Source organism: Quercus lobata, chromosome 3 (genome assembly GCF_001633185.2).
Source record: "Quercus lobata isolate SW786 chromosome 3, ValleyOak3.0 Primary Assembly, whole genome shotgun sequence".
Lineage (NCBI taxonomy): Eukaryota > Viridiplantae > Streptophyta > Magnoliopsida > Fagales > Fagaceae > Quercus > Quercus lobata.
Genome location: NC_044906.1, coordinates 9,027,742 through 9,045,461, shown reverse-complemented (window position 1 = coordinate 9,045,461; position 17,720 = coordinate 9,027,742). Strand labels below are relative to the sequence as shown.

Genomic DNA, 17,720 nt, shown 5'->3' with positions numbered 1-17,720 from the left:
TATCTGATAGAGTGCTGAATTTGAGAAAGACCAATAGACAACATAGTTTTAGTTTAGAATAGCAATTTCTATCATTTACAACCAACCAGAGAGTGCCGAACATTGTGATGAATATAAAAAGAGGCTCTTTCTCTTTCTCTTTCTCATTCTCATGACATCACTAAACTCACATCAAAATTGCAAGATGCATAATAAAAATAATATCTATTGTTCAATGTTTTGGATAACAAAACATAATCAACAATAATTAACTTCCATGTAAAACAAGACTTGTTAGTCTTGCTAAAGAAAGGGTTCTTCTTACTAGTAGAGAGCTATCAAAATAATCATTGAAAGAAATTCTATTCTTTTAATAACAAACTAAAGGCATAAGTAGTGCATGCTTGTTGTAAGTGCTTGCAAGGGCCAAAGGGTGTACCTTGGTTTTGAAGAACCTGGCCTGCTTTTTATTAGAAACTAGCCGTGAACCCGTGTGCTGTGCGTAATAATTATTTTTATGGTGGTTTTATTAAATTTTTTTTTACAATTTAAACTAATCTAATAATGAATAATGTATTTCATAATTATATTTTTATTTATTATAGGAACAATCCAAAACACCAAAAAAACGTAAACTAAAAAAAAATTAATAAAACTTAACAATGATTAATTGAACCAATATTAGGATAAAATTTTGTTTTTGATAATCTATTAAGGTTATTTTCTTTGTAAAAATTATAATTTTGGCCACCCAAAACATATTATCAAATAAACAATTATTAGCAAAATCTAAGAATTAAATTTCTATACATGCATTGTTATAAAATAATAATAATTAAAATAAAATTGCAAAAGTTAAAATTTGTCACCTATCCGATTATTTTCGTTTGGCTAACCTTTACTTTTCTTTAAATGAATGGCATTATAGAGTACTTCTAATACAACTATTAAGAGTACTTTGTCCACCACAAAGGATTAGAAAATAAATAAAAATTAGTAAAGTCTCATAGTTTAACATCTAAATTGAACACTATAAAAAATAATGATATCTAACAGAATAAATACCAAATTATCCAAATCATGCTATGTAATAGAATAATATTATATTTATATATGCTATATTTAATTATTCCGAACGCAATAAGATAACATTTAACAATCAAAGAGAATAAAAATAAAAATAAAATAAAACAACAACAATTTAAAAAAACAAAACTAAATCGCATTAACCCAAAATAGAGTTTTAAAGAATATAAAAAATTATCAACCTAAAGTAGAAATGCAAGAAAAATAAAAAATAAAAATCCACCAAAAAATTTAGAGAGAGAGAGAGAGAGAACCTTTTTTTTTTTTTTGAGGGAAAACTATGCATAGAATAGAAGAGATAGTGACAAATTTATAGTAAGAGGTTGTGAATAAGAAGAGACAAAAATAAAGGAAGATGAAGGGAAATAGGAAGAATGATATTAATATAGAGAGTAGTGGGGAGATGAAAAGGTAAGGGAGACAGAACGATTGAAGAAGTAGTGGGGAGATGAAATGGTAAGGGAAAGAGAAAAGTTGGAGAAGTATAAATATTAAAAAAATAAATGTTAAAAATAATTATAGGAAAATTGGAATGGAAAAAAAAAAAAAAAAAACCCCAAAGCTTGAAAGGCTTCAACATTTTTTTTTTTCTTCCTTTAAGCTAAAAAGGCTCACATAAAACCCTAAAGCTGAACTGAAAAGGCTTTGGGTTGGGCTTGATAGTGGAACTAAATAAATAAGAGGTAAACTGAATTAATTATACAGATTTATTATAGGGTGATAGTGGAAGTAATTAAATAAGTAGTGGGTTGGATTTATTATAGAGTGATAGTGGAAGAAAATAAATAAGTAGTGGGCTGCATTTATAGGACTGAAAATTGTAAAAACCATTTTAAAATTGTAGGACAACTTATATTTTAAAAAAAAATTACGTGGCAGCTGATGTAACGCAACGTGATAGCAGTAACATTAAACGCTACGCTTCAGCTTTTAGTAATATATAGATTTAGTAGGCAGGGACAAAGTCAACTCAGTCTACCAATTTAAATCCTCACATGAGTTTTTCTTCTTCTTCTTCTTTCCTTCAATTTTTTGGGTAACGTGAACCAAGCAATTAGAAAAATCAGCAGCTGACAAATTTGTCACATGACCTGGTAATAATAGCCAAATCCCCTAACTGCAACATTGCTAGCCTCAGAACATTTAAGAAATTATCTTGTAACTCGACTTACAAGATAACAGATTCAAAGGAACCATATCTCCAAGCTTAATAAACTGCCAAAATTTGCAACACTTGAACCTTTCACAAAATAACCTTAATGGATCCATACCCCTGTAGCTTATTGGTACTTCTTCTTTACCACTAGTAAACATTAATTTATCTCACAACTCATTCATGGGCAAACTACCATTTGAAGTAGGTAATTTGAAAAATATCAATGAAATGGATATCTCTAACAATAATTTGTCTGGTGAAATTCCTACATCTATAGGAAATTGTTCGATCTTGGAATATCTTTATCTACAAGGGAATTCCTTTCAAGGAGCCATACCATCATCTATGGCTTCTTTGAAAGGTCTACAACTTTTAGATGTTTCACAAAATAACCTTTCAAGACCCATTCCAGAGGGTTTAGAGAAGCTATTCTTAGAAAAATTGAAACTTTCATTCAATAATTTGAGGGCGAGGTACCAGTCAAAGGGGTTTTCAAAAACATAAGTGCCTTATCATTAATTGGAAATACTAAACTTTGTGGTGGTATACAAAAATTGCAGTTGCCAAAACGCCCTGTAAATGTTATGAAACCAAGAAAATCCATTAGATTCAAACATGCAATTGTAATTATTTCTATTGTTCAAATTTTCCTTCTGTTTTCATCTTTTATTGTTTGGATGAAAAAATCAAGAAAGAAATCACCTTCAATGGTTTCATCAATGGACCTCCTTCTAAATGTTTCATACAAAGAACTCTATCAGGCAACCAATGGATTTTCTTGAAATAATTTAATTGGATTAGGCGGTTTTGGCTCTGTATACAAAGGATTTATTCATCTGGAAGAAAGAACAATTGCTGTAAAGGTCCTTAATCTTCAACAAAAGGGTGCTTCCAAGAGCTTTATGGTTGAATGTAATGCCTTAAGAAATATCCGGCATAGAAATCTTGTTAAGATATTAACTTGTTGCTGTAGCATGGATTACAATGGGAATCAATTCAAAGCTCTAGTATTTGAGTTCATGACAAATGGAAGCTTAGATTTTTGGCTTCATCAAAGACTAGACAATGAAAACCAATCAAGGAACTTGAGCCTTCTTCAAAGACTAAATGTTGCAATTGATGTGGCTTTTGTAATAGATTATCTTCACAACCATTCCATGCAACCAATCATTCATTGTGATTTAAAACCAAGCAAATTTCTTCTAGACAATGACATGGTTGCTCATGTAAGCGATTTTGGTTTAGCAAGGCTCCTCCCAATCACCAATGATTCTTCAGAAAAGCAAACTAATACAATTGGGATAAAGGGATCAATTGGTTACGTTGTTCAAGGTAACTTCTTTTGAATTCTTCTAGTTAACCTTCAAAACATCTTTACATGTATTAGATTATTTTATTTTAGGAAATTACCTTACCATCAAGAGAGGATATACAAATTCTCTCTCTTCATGCACACATAGAAGCGTACCTAGCCACTCAATTTACAATTTTATTTTAATTGAAGAATTTAAAGGAAACAAAAGCAGATTCTCAAAAAAATAAAAAATTAAAAAAATAAAAAGCAAACAAAAGCACCAAGCATGTTTTAAGCCTTGATAAATTTGATTAATTGAGACATTGCTTTCTCCATTGACTAAGTATCTTCATTTTTCAAGCATTTATTTCCCCAACACTATATGTTTGTGATGATTGATGATAGCTTGTCAATTTATTATGGCAAATATGGTAGATCCGGTGTCAAAACAATTCTGTGCTATAGTTGTGTGACATTAACTCGTGTCCTATACTGAAGAAGTAGTCAACAGACATTATTGAGGTAATGGAAACTAATAGGAACCATGATTTTTGTTGAACATGGGGCAGCGAAGGCATTCGTACCCAAGGAGTCCAACTAGTCCAAACCATTAACCACATTTTCTATGCTACACATAAATCACAAATATTGCCTGCTTGTTATGAGCCTAATGTAGATTGTGAATTGTGATACTTATATGGAAGGAAGTGAATTTGTTTTTAAAATAGATTTGTTCCGCATGAAAAACTTTACAAAATTTATATAAAATAACTGAAACACCAACAAATATTTGATCGATATAATCTATGAACATATCGCACTAGAACATGCACACGCGCACAAATTATCAATGCTTCTAACTTGAAAATTTGAAATGATGGATTTTGTCTTCACGTTCCTCTTTAGGTTCAACGTTTATTTTGCTATTTTGAATATACAACCAAATGAAGTTGTACTTGCATTAAATTCCAAATATCATTGTAAGAATTGAAAATTTTCCCTTACATGTCATATTAAATTACAGAGTATGACATGGGTGATGAGACATCAATAGAAGCAGACGTGTACAACTATGGTATATTACTACTGGAGATGTTCTTAGGAAAGAGACCCACTGATGACATGTTTAAAGATAGTCTCAATCTCCACAATTTTGCTAAGACGACACTGCCTGAAAAGCTTGTTCAAATTGTTGATCCAATCCTTCTACCAGGAGAAGTTGATGAAGCACCAATAACAATTGTGGCAATCAGAGATCTATATATTACTAAAAGCTGAAGCGTGACATTTATTGCTACTGAGCTCCTGTTGCGCCACCTCATCGCCACGTCATTTGCCACATAATTATTATTTATTATTTATTCCTTTTTTTTACAAAAATATATATATATATATATATATAAATAAATAAATAAATTATTGACTTTATATATTCATCTTTGTCGGTTTTAACATCTATATATATATTTATTTTTTATTTCCAATTTTCCTATAATTTTTTTTATATTCACTTATTTTTTAAATATTTACACTTTCTTCAACATTTCTTCTTCCCTTATCTTTTCATCTCCCCACTACCCTCTACTTTAATATTGCTATTCATTTTTCCCTTCATCTTCTTTTATTTGTCTCTTCTTATCCCTTCCCTCTTACTATAAATTTGTCACTCTTTTCCATTTTTTGTATTGTTTTCTCTCACAAAAAGGTTCTCTCTCTCTCTCTCTCTCTCAATGTTTTGGTGGATTTTTATTTTTTATTGCATCTCCGCTTTAGGTTGATAAATTTTTTTGTTTTTAAGAACTCTAATTTAGGTTGATGCGATTTAGTTTTGTGTTTTAAGTTAATATTATTATTATTTTGCTCTTTGATTGTTAAATTTTATTCGATTAAATTATAAAAAATTAAAGATAGAAGATAAAAATAAAATAGTATTCCATTACATAGCATAATTTGGATAATTTAGTCTTTATTGTTATATCTTTTAATTTTTCTTATTTTTTTCTTCTCTTCTATTTTACTCAATATTGAAATTCAACCACATCCTCCTTATCATTAAATTACTTATATTTTCTCTCTCTTTTTTGTTTTAAAAAATAAAATAAAAAATGTAATATTTTACTTAAATTCAAATAAAAGAAAATTGTGCTCATCAAATTGTACTCATTTTTTTTTTAACATTTACACTTTCTCCAACCTTTCTCCTTCTCTTTACCTTTTCATCTCCCTAAACATTTTACCTTGATATCACTCTCTCTTTCCTTTTATCTTCCTTTATTTTGTTTCTTTTAATTATCATCCTCTTAGTATAAATTTGTCATTCACACTTCCATTCTTTACATAATTTTCTCTCACAAGAAAGTGGTTATTTCCCACTCTTTCTCCCTCAATTTTTTGGTGGATTTTTATTTTTATTTTTCTTGCATCTCTATTTTAGCTTGATAAAGTTTTGTATTCTTTAGAACTTTATTTTGGTTGATGGGATTTAGTTTTGTGTTTTAAGTTTTTATTTTTTATTTTTTTATGACTTTAATTGTTAAATATTATCATATTGCATTATAAATAATTAAAAATATTATATAAGTATGTACTATTATTATATTACATAGAATTAGTTGTGAAAGCTCGGATTTGTGTTAAAATACAAGAGCTTGTTTAGACCCCCAATTAAAAGTTACGGCTAGATTACTTTTACTCTAACTTATCTAAGTGGGGAACAAGAGTAAATGAAGTGCAATAAACCAATAACTACTCTAGTGCATAAACATGAATAACAAACACTAAAAGTAAAGCACAAGAGTAAAGGAAGAGGGATGCAACCACAAGATAACACCAAGACATGTTATCGAAGAGAAAACCGAAAAACTCTGCGAAAAAACTCTCTACCACCCTCCAAGCAGTAAATTGATCCACTAGACAATAAGTTGGGATATACAAATAACAAGAGACCCTCTAAGCCTAATCTACCCAATGCACCTAAGCCCACCTAGCTCTTACTCTAACAAGGTTTCTTGAAACCGTGTCTTTTCTAGCTTTCCGGATCCCGAAATACGCCCAATTGCATCCGCCAAGCCTCACCAACTTCTTTTGGCAAATCCCCAAAGCTTCCCAAGCTCCAAAACACTCTCTACACTCTGAAAATGTGTAAGTTGTGTTTGGGTACAAATCTCCTCTCAAGGTATGACAATGGGAGAGGGAAGAAGAAGAGGCTACAATGATTTTTCACTAAGGATAAGTAGCTCTCTCTCTAAAAGAACGGGTGTGTGTGTTGTAGAAAACTATTCTAGGGTTTTTTCTCTCTGAATGGCCTCCCTGCAATTTCTATGGATAATGAGGGTATAAATAGTATGGGTGAAGGGTAAGAAAGTCGAAATCCTCCAAGCTGGCATGACTCTTCAGCTTATGGCATGTGCTCCTCATGTGACTTTTAGCTGTCTTGATCAAATCTCCACCACTAAATACTAAACTCATTACAAATAAATCCCACAAAAATACAAGGAATCAAATTAAAGCAATTACAACACTTTTTGTCATGGAATAAAGCCAACATAAAACATAGTTGTAAATCACAACTTTACAATTTAGATAAGTTAGTGTTTATTGTTATGTATTTTATTTTTATTTTTTTCTCATATCATTTTATTTAATATTTAAATTCAGCCACATCCTCCATATATATCATTAAATTATTTATATTTCCACTCCTTTTTATTTTAAAAAATTTTAAATATAATATTTTACCTAAATAAAATAAATAAAATTGTCCACATTAAGTGGAGTAATGCTAGGGAAACACTCATTCTCATACCCAATGCATCAAAGGAAGAATGAAATATGAAACAAATCAAGTTAGAAACACTAAATTTATAAAAAAAATTAAAAAAAAACTAATAATGCATATTTAATTTCATAAAATCATCATCAAATTTTGGAAAACGATAGGTTGCCAATGGAGAGAGAGAGAGAGAGATGGTATAGAAAAAAACCAATACAAAGTAATAAATAGTAGATAAAGAAAAAAATCAAATGTCAATTAGTAATCATTGATTGGAAAACAAAAAGGTTGTAAGGAGAAGTAAAAAATAAAATAGAGATTACCGTATGGAGAAAATTAAAAACTTTACAGTGTAGTAACATAAACCGTTAAATTCACTTAAAAAATTAAATCAACAATCAACAATTAAATACAATCATAGTACTAAATTTAAATTTAAAACTAATCAAACTCTAACAATGGAAACCATATTAATCGTAACTAAAAAAGAGATGTTCTCTGATAGTAATAGAAATTACATAAGAAATAAAGTTAGGAAAATTTAAAAATCTATATTTTGACATTTCATTTAACCTTATTTATAATATATATATATATATATATATATTTATATATATAATTTTCATACACTATTACTTTCGAAAATCTAATGAACAATGCTACGTCTCATTTATCGTCTTTGTTATACAAATCATCAATTAGTAAATATATGATAATGGTAAGAAGCATTACAAATGAGATTACTAAAAATATATATAATTAATTAGCCACTATCATTATTGAGTAGTAGCCTATAATTTTACGCATCCAAAAAAGTGGAATATATAAAGTTTTCTTAAAGGTATGTGTAAAGATTCACTATATGTGTGTGTGTGTGTGTGTGTATAAAGGTAAAAAAAAAGGTATATTTAAGGTTTTTATTGACTTAAAAACTAATGAAAAATCAATGGTTAATAACTAAAATTATAGTATTAATAAAATATTTAATGAGACTATCCTAAAAAAATTATCACGCGCAACGCGCGGGTATGCGACTAGTTATAATAATGGCAATGAAATTCAAGAAGACGAAATGGATCCCAATGTGCATAAATGCTTCGTATCAATTCTTGAAATTTGACTTGCATGTTCAATGGAATCACCAAAAGACAAAATGAAGATGAAGGAAGTTACCAGAGAACTACATTTGATCAAAAGTGCTTTTCTTGGTTCTGCTATACGCAGATCTGAAATTAGGAGGATCCAAGTTTAAGGTACTTCCTAATATTTTAAATTTTAATTTGTCTAAATAATAAAATCACCAATGACAATTACATCTAATCAACAAGGTTTATTTATTTATTTATTGGGTGGGTTAATTTTCTAATCTTGATGAAACATTAGAGAAAAAATGTTTTTCTTATCAATTTTATCAATGACTTGACATTATTAAACTCGGTCTTATTATAAATATTCCTGTTGGTGACGTTATCAATATCGACCCATGCCTTAATATTGATCTTCTTTCTAAGAAAAAAAATTGAGAATTTTCCAATACAAATAGTTTCTATATGAATATTTTTCTATATATCTATACTATCATCTTTAACTAGAGAATTATGGATCTACTAAAATGATTGAAGACCATCTTAAGAGTTATAGATTGGCCATTAAGTTTTACAATCTTTTGTTTCCTATTAATTTTGCATAAACGAAATCATGGTGGACAGTAATTTTATTTTTTATTTTAAATCATGGATGTCTTTTATTATTTTGATAAATGATCTTAATCGTATAAATAGTAATACTTTTCAATTCTCACCAACAATAAAATTTTAGACTAAATTTTTTCACACTTTTAGATCCAAAACCTTAGGAAAGGTTCTTTCATATTCTATTTTTATTTTTAAAAGGTCTCAAGCAGATGCAATAGTTGTTCTTGTTTCTACTTTTATGGTTTTTCCTTATAGTCCAAGAAAAAACGAACATAACTAACTTTATATTTGGACTGCAGAGCAAGAAATTATTAGAAGAGGTCACTGAAAGTCTAAAACTTCTTTCATGTTCCCATTGAGCATATACAGGTGTGCTAGTTCAATCTCCTTTGCCAAAATGTTTAAGAAATGATTTCCTTATATATTCTTCTTTGGGATAAGGCAGTTCTACTTTTGTATGCATATCATCACTTTTTGACAGTACAAGCATGTTGAACACTTCTACTACAGGTTCTAGTATAGTGTGTATGTATTTTGTTTTCTATTAGAAAATCAATCCTATTACAAAAAACCCTTTTGTATTGGGAATATCAACTATGATGCTTTTATTTGATTGGTTATTAAAGATATGACATGTATCCCAAATTCTTGAAATATTGAACAGCGAACATTTGCTAAAGGACACTGAGAATTGTGAATCCAGTCCTAGATTAGACTACTTTTTGTTATTATTTTTTAGTATAACTACAAGGCATGAATATAATATTATTCTATTTAAGTTGTTGGAGCATGTAAAATAATGTGAGTAATAAACACTACACTCCTATTTTAGAAGGCCTTCTTCCATTTGTGCACCTTTAGGTTATTGCTTTAATGGCCCACCCTAGTCAAGGGATAGTACTTAAAGGCATTTTGCATCATTTACCAATCCTATTGGGAAATAAATAGATGGGGAAAATTCTAGGTTCACCGGGGTGGCACAGATGGAAAATAAGTCAATAATCACTATAAACTCAAGAAACACTCAAAAACAAAACCAACTAAACACATCCACGGAAAAACAAACTGTAGAACGACATCCAAATTAATAATTCTCTCAAATGGAGGATATATTTTGTAAAATTAAACTTAAAAATTCTCAAAAAACAAAACATTTGTAAAGTAAACCATCAAAAAATAAACACCAATAACCCAAGGTTTAGTCAAATAAACTAAAACCCATGTCATCATCAGACTCTTCAACAGGCTCTTCCTTCTTCTCTTCCTCCTTTGCAACAGCGGTAGGGGCACCACCAGAAGCAGCTGCTGCAACAGGGGCAGCGGCAACAGCAAACTTGCTAGGAACCTGCATTTATACTCAAAACAATCAACCTATTGAACAAAGGTGACCTCCTGGTGGCAAAGTGTAAAAAATTCTCATTGTGACCAAATGCTTGTCAATTAGCCCAGACAAAATAAGGTGAAGTAAAACAACAACAGTGCAACACAACTTGACATTAATTGAAAAATGCAGTTTGCTATCACCACCCTTAATGTGATCCTAAAAATCTACACCAAGATCACTTATTATGCCACCCACATGTATTAATATATTAATGCGCTTGCACTCACTTTACCAAAATAATGGTGGTTTACAGTGTGCACCACTTTGCAAAAATCAGTTGCAAGAACTGGGCCTATCCATCGACTCTGTCGATGCCTCGTGGTGGTCAACCACCCATCGTAGTGACACTCGCACTCTATTCTATTCATTTATAAAAACAACTAAGAAAGATAAGACAAGGGGAAAAAAATTCAGGAAAAGATATCTAACTTTGATGATTTTGGCAGAGATATTCTATAATAACATAAAGGGGTAGAGTGGACTAGGGACAAACTTCTTTCCAAATAACACTGCCAATGTGCCAATTTAAAATGTGACCTTTTAAAATTAAATTGAACATGAAATAATCCAGTTTAAGTGTGCTTTAAAAGAAACAATTGCAATAACGATAACCCCTCTCCCTGCTTTCTATCTTGTTACTTGTCTTTCTACATGGAAATGAAAGCAAATGACATATCTTAGTCCCACTGATGCTCCCTGTAGAAAGTCCATTCTGATGGATTTAATGTTGTCTTTCCATCAGCGGCAACAAGATCGTATGGTGAATCCTCTGCAAATTCAGTTGGCATGGACTTCCAGTGTAGACATGGCTCCCAGTCAGCTTCCTTGATCACCTTTAGTATCTCTTCAACACCTATCTTGCTCCCTTCAGCTGATAAATGAATCCCATCTCTGGGGAAAAAAATATATATATACATATATAAATATATATATATATACACACAGCCAACAAACATAATGATTACTCTATTACATCACACTTTATTGGCAAAGTCTTGACTGAAGACAAGTTGACTAACATGGTGCGTATCTAGAGAAGAATGTGAATGCAATTGGTTTAAATTCAATATCAAAATCACTCCTCTCAAAAACTCAGACTACAAATCTATCACTTGATAACATGAGTGCCAAAAACACGTCATGATAAACTGTCACAAACGTAACTAGGAAAGAAACCATGGGTAAATTGCATGCACATGCAGGACTTGGACCCAGGACCAAAACCACAATCCTATACTTATGAGGGGTGGAAGCACCGTCTGACCCAAAGGACGGTGGCTATAAATCAGATTGTTTTTTTATACTTATAAGAAGTTTCATTGCAACAAAAAAACTTACATGAATCAAGCATCCACCCAATCATCTCTTTTCTGAAGTGCAGTAAAAAGATCAACAACCTTCACACCCATTTCTCGGCCAAGCTTTACACAAGCATCTGAGCATCTTTGGCATAACTCATTTGTTCTAACTAGCTCGCTAAAAAAATGACTAGTTTAAGAAGGAAAACTTGAGTTAGAATTCACATTATTAGAAAACCAGGAAAACAACACATTCAAGACGTGGCTCAGGGCACCTTATGTTTCCACAAATGTTTTCCTCATTGTATGGTAGCATCCCAGAACCAAGAAAAGTAGTGTTTGGAGTCAAATCATAATTATTTTTTTTTTCATAAATATCAGAGAGTTATCAATATTGATACAAACTAGAATCCATTTTTCACTGTCTACATTAAGTTCTTATGGAAGGCTAACGGAAGAAAGTAATTCAGCCTTGATAAATAACAAGGACATCAAGATTACTAACATCTACATAGGTATGGAAATTACTGTCCCAAATTATACTAATGTATATGTGCATGTCCATCCAAATTTCAATTGGTAATCACACAAGAACTTGAGAGTCAAGAGAGAATCACCAGCATACAAAATTAAATTATGGAGACATCTCATCTTTTAAGGTCTATCCTTTGGTTGACCTTGCAAAGAAACCAATTTTCACAAGAAAACATCCACTAGCTTATACTGTCTTGAGCATTATTGATGTCAAACATGTTCCCCAAAATATTTTCATAGTTGACACTACCAAGTACATCTAGGGTACCATTAGAGTTTTGATAGTATGGTCACCTAAATCCTTTTAAGGCAAAAGGCATTTTCAACTAGAAGAATAATACCTTTGGAAAAACTTGATTGAGGACCTGGAGAGCACATAGTGAATTCCACCCAAAGTAGCCTCGCAACAATATGTTTGCCTACAATTTATCACAAAGAACATAAGATTCTAATGTAAAAATTACAAGATGCATAAAACAAGCTATTCCCAATAGAAATTCCGTAACAGAAACAAATATAAGACAGACAAGGTGTTTGCATGAGAAAGTAAAGGGACTATTTATGTGAACTTTTTGATACTAGCATGATATTTTCTTCTTCCTTTGATTTAAGTTTACATACCGGCTGGTTTAAACCCACACAAAAAAGTCCATGTATGCCCGCATACTGAGAAAGTTAAAATTGGAAGAACATTTAAATTATTTAGAATACTTCAAGGCCATTTTACACATAACTAGTAGACAATAGTTCTCGAAATTTTAGAGATGTGACTTTCAGACTAGTCAGCATCTAAAATCCTGAGTTAAACAGGTAAGATAAATTTAAAATATAGTTCAACAGGATCTCAGAGACTTCAATTTCTTACAGGGACAATCCTCTATACCTGTGGCTTCAACTACATTCAAACTAATTACTAGTAAGACAAGCGACCAAGCTATACAGGAAGTATACAAGGGAGTCCTCCCAAGAATTATATACAAATATAGCCAATGAAATCTACAAAAGGAGGTGATATGCTAAAAAAATTATGCAAATAACTCCTCCTTATAGTGGCCTCTGGAGATGATCTTGATTGTTAAAATATGACCAGAATCTCCCAAACGGAAAGCAACAAATCCAATATCCAAAAAACATTAGGCATTTGAGTACAATTTACAATTAAGATATTTTAGGCATATGTATGATAGAAATACGATCAACAAAATATGTGAAATGCATATAATGAATTCTGTAGTGATTCTAGTGAAGAATGATATCACTTCAAATTTGACTCGACCAAGCCGTATCAAATTAACGAAATATTAGGCATTAGTACAACTTACAATTATGAACATTTCAAGCATATGTATGACAGAGAAATAGATATAGAATACATAGGAACAAAATAATTGAAATGCAAATTCCTCATCACCTCGAATTGGACTCCACTGAGCCTCATCCAAATTCATGGAGTGGGATTACAATTACATGACTCAAAAGTTCATAGAAGCATAATGTACAAATTTACCATCCACTCCCATTCAACTCCAGTTTGTATGAAACTTACACAGTCTGTTTCAGAACTGGGATCAATTCCCAATCCAGATGCTGCCTTTTGGAATATAACTGCAACAATCTGTAAGCAAGAGAAAAAAACGTAAAATAGTTAGATTGGGAATTTGGAAGCAAAACTACCCAGCATAGGATGACATGAGTTTCAACCTCTTCATCTGTAATAACATCATCAATGTCATAATATTTTGCCATCCTTGACACCTCTACTCGCCGCTCTTACAGTGTCTCTTCACTCATTAAAAGAAAGATTAATGAGGAGCCAATTGCTGTTTTTTGAGCTCAGAATTATATAGCTTCTGCCAAAAACTCTTTTTCACAGAATCTGTGAAAAACTGCAAAGGTGAAACATTGCAAACATTATAACCAGAAAAAAAAAAAAATCAAAATTAACATGTATTCTCCAATCAAAATAGAACATCACTAAATGGAGTCATGAATGATTAACAAATTTTTTTTTAAAAAAAAAATTACAAACCAATTTCACTTTCAAGTCGTTTCAATTTTCTAGCATTGCAAAATTCATAGAATACCCAAATCCACAAAAAAGACTCCGATTTGAGTTCTGAAACAGGTTTGGCATGGATCTAAAAGACATGGGATTCACCAAATTTTGACCAATCACATACACAAAGATTTGAAATTTTAACAAAATCACAAAATTCTTAAGTGAGGACGAGTTCTCCCACTGTGTGCGAAGCATTTCAGCAAGCACTTTCCACGCAAGAAACATCAAAGAAAACATAAAAGTTACAGGCACAAGGCACCCCATGTCGATTGATCAAAAATTATCCTCATCAATAGTATTGCTCAAAAAATAAAAATGTGTGGACAACACGTCATTAACGCAGAAGCAAGAGTGGATACCTGGAGAAATAGAAGTATGAAACACGTTGTATTAAGAAAATGACACCTAGTGGTCCAATACTTCTAAATTTGTATTTTTGTGATTATAATTGACTGTGACATGTTTTTGACAATAGGCTTGCAAGTAATTAGAGACCAACAATTTAGCCTTGTATTGTGCCTCCAACTTAGGTTCAATACTTAAGTGGCTTTTTTAAGTTTATATTACCATTGTGTATTTTTTTTTGTGATAGTCACTCCACAAGTATAAGTATATGTAGGGTGTGGGGTGAAAAGACCGGACTTCAAGTTTTCAGAAATGAGACTCTCACACATATATACTTTTCTTTTCTTTTTTTGATAAAAAGATCAAATTAGATTAAAATAGAATTTCTATATTGTATATTAAAAAAAAATGTTTATGTTAGGCTCCTATCTCCAATATGGATGTAGAACATTAGCATACAGGTTGTTAGTAAAAGTACACAACTTTTTTCTTTTTATTTGAATTGTTGGGACGATAATGTGAATATTTGATCCCTAAAGTAGTACTCAAACTTTACCAAAAAAGTTTACTACACGTTAGTAATATTTGACTTGTTGGGACAATAATGTGAATATTTGACTCAAGTCCACTGCACAAAAGCACCACAAGGCTTATAAGAAGGTGAAAAAGGGAAAGAAGGGGGGGGGGGGGGGAACTCAGTTTGCATAAATGCAACTCCAAAACGTAATTTCATTGGAGGGAACATTTATTATCATTAATTCCACTGGCTAAGGGACGTATAACCACACAAAAAATGCCAGATTTTAGAGCAACAATATTTGGCATTAACCTTAAATAAGAAAAAATTTTGAAACTATCCAGGAAAATAGAACAGTTAAGGTACAAACAATCATGCATACATAAATGAAATAGAAAATCATCTTTAGAAACTATAAAATTTACCTAAAATGATACACACCTTTTAAAGATTGACATGTGATGGATAAAATATGAAACTTGTACTTGATGTTGAGAAACTAAAAAACCTTCACTTAGGCTTCTGGAGAAATTCTTGAATGTTCTTATCTACTTGATTAGATGACAGCAAGTCAAACAACTTGCTTGCAACTGTCGTATCTGCTGAAAAACCCTTGTCAACCATTATTTCAAGATATTTAATTGCCTTTGATGTCTCATTATGTTGCAGTAACCCTTGGATTATTGTGTTATATGTGCGATCATCAGGTGAACAACCGCTTCCATCCATTTTCTCAAATATCTCACTTGCTTCTTCTAGCAGTCCACAGAGACCCTTCACAAGGGTGTTTAGAGTAATAGAGTCTGGGTGATAACCAAGTTTCAAAATTGTTGCCAAAACAGAAAACCCAAAATCTAGATGGTTCAATTGGCAGAAGCAGTTAATCAAAACATTGAGAGTATAAACATCGGGAGAGACTCCGAATGATTTGATTCGTTTAATTAGAGAAATGACTACTGGGTAATGCTTCATTCTTGCAATGACACCCAACACGTGATTAAAATCGTAAATGGAAGGCAAAGGGCGCGTGTGAAGCATTTTATCAAACACGTCTAAGGCATGATCAACATTCCTAAAGCTTCTAGATTTGCACTGATCTCTAACAGGTTTCAAGAATTGATTTTGACTCTGATTGTGATTCGGGTTTTTTTTAGCACTAGCAATACTAGTAGTAGCAGCAGCAGCAGTAAGCGTAGAATAACAATAAGAACGAAAACAAGTGTGCGAAGAACGAAGAAGCGTACCCATTTTCCTGAAGATCCAGCAACCAATTCGGCAACGGAAATCAAAACGAAACGATAGAGTTTGAGAATTGAGAAAGCGCGAGAGAGAGAGAGAAACAATAGAGTTTGACTGCAGTTTCCTTGAACTAAGCTACTGATCAGTTATCTGATGGTGAGAGAGCATAAAAACAATTGGCTGAAATGTGGTATTTATATAAAATGTAAATAGCAAAAAAGCCAAGCGAAGGTTCGAACTTTAGATTAGTTGGCCATAACACACTTACCACACCCCTCAGCTATTGATCAGTTTTGTCTTAAAGTTACCTATAAATATATATGAAACTTCAGCTGGCGTATATATATCAGCTGCTGATGTTAATACAATGAGATATGCTAATGGCCTAATACAGAACAGACCGCATCTGGGGTTCACTTCAGGCTCCAATCTCGCACGTTGTTGTAAAGCCACAAGGGAAGCAGGTAGTATTTGTAAATCTAGATGCTTGCATGGCTTCATAGCTTGCGACAATGAAAGTGATTGTGTTAAATTACACAAGGTTTGGAAAACCATATGGTGAGAGTTGAAGATGTAAGGGTGGTGTTTAAAATTTGGTTTTGACGAAATTGACCAAGAGAGAGAGTGGTGGGAGGTAAAAAGTTGGATTTTTTTTTTTTTTTTTTTTTTAAGAGTGTGATTGTTTAAAATTTATAATTGGTTTGAGAGAGTTAGAAAGGCTTTTTATTTTAGTGCAGAGAAGTAAATCATGAGTGGGAGTTGAAATTGGGTGTTTGTGTAGTTTGAACTATATTCTCTTTCACAAGTTGGAGGCATGTGTTATCTCCTCCCTCAAACTGTTTGAAGAGAACCAAATTTCATGTTTTTGATGAATTTGGGGATACTCAAATTTATTTTTATTTTTTATGGATGACCAAGTTTGTGATTTTTTAGGCGCTGTTCTAGGTTTTACATGTTGGATTATATTCTCATAATTTTAATTGGGACACGGATTTCCTCCAAACAGGTTTGGAGGAAATCCTACATACAGGGGCAGGTGTCACTTAAAAGGAGGAGACACCTCAGCTTGGAGTCATGTGCAATGCACATGACCCATTTAGTTGTGGAAGAGTTGTTAACCCTAACAGTGTTAGCCTCTTTCTTCTCAAACACACGTTCGGCCTCTTTCTTCTTCTCAAACACACCCACACAGCCTCACGCCTCTCTCTCACAGTCTCAACCTTCGTTTTCTGAGCAAACTCAGACCGGCAAGAGAATCCGGTACAACTGGACAGCCCCTCTCTCTCTCTCTCTCCTTAAACTCCTCAAACCCACGTCTCAACATGAGGTTCTGAGGTTCTGACCGGCAAGAGCTTGTGAGGCG

The 17,720-nt window shown here is 32.0% G+C and overlaps 3 protein-coding genes across 5 annotated transcripts; 1 reads left to right on the top strand and 2 right to left on the bottom strand.

Annotated features, from left to right (window-relative positions):
- Positions 1–2,401: 2,401 nt before the first annotated feature.
- LOC115980253 (putative receptor-like protein kinase At3g47110) lies at positions 2,402–3,657 on the top strand. Its single transcript, XM_031102529.1, has 2 exons — positions 2,402–2,582; positions 3,023–3,657. Exons 1-2 carry the CDS (start codon positions 2,402–2,404, stop codon positions 3,565–3,567), a joined length of 726 nt encoding a protein of 241 aa, XP_030958389.1. The 3' UTR covers positions 3,568–3,657.
- Positions 3,658–10,049: 6,392 nt separating this feature from the next.
- LOC115982078 (60S acidic ribosomal protein P2-like) lies at positions 10,050–16,637 on the bottom strand. Of its 3 annotated transcripts, none has more exons than XM_031104586.1 (5): positions 15,560–16,637; positions 13,899–14,083; positions 13,744–13,812; positions 12,539–12,616; positions 10,050–10,326 (listed from the first exon to the last, which is right to left on the bottom strand). In XM_031104586.1, exons 2-5 carry the CDS (start codon positions 13,941–13,943, stop codon positions 10,180–10,182), a joined length of 339 nt encoding a protein of 112 aa, XP_030960446.1. In that variant the 5' UTR covers positions 13,944–14,083; positions 15,560–16,637; the 3' UTR covers positions 10,050–10,179. The 3 variants fall into 3 exon arrangements, 1 of the variants encoding a protein (XP_030960446.1); XR_004089506.1 differs by lacking the exon at positions 15,560–16,637 and adding an exon at positions 11,704–11,853 and having other exon boundaries at positions 10,234–11,256; positions 13,609–13,812; positions 13,899–13,929; XR_004089507.1 differs by lacking the exons at positions 13,899–14,083; positions 15,560–16,637 and having other exon boundaries at positions 10,234–11,256; positions 11,704–12,616; positions 13,744–13,764.
- LOC115980252 (putative pentatricopeptide repeat-containing protein At1g12700, mitochondrial) lies at positions 15,629–16,366 on the bottom strand. The gene has a single exon (XM_031102528.1). The coding sequence runs from the start codon at positions 16,364–16,366 to the stop codon at positions 15,629–15,631; it is 738 nt and encodes a 245-aa protein (XP_030958388.1).
- Positions 16,638–17,720: the final 1,083 nt, after the last annotated feature.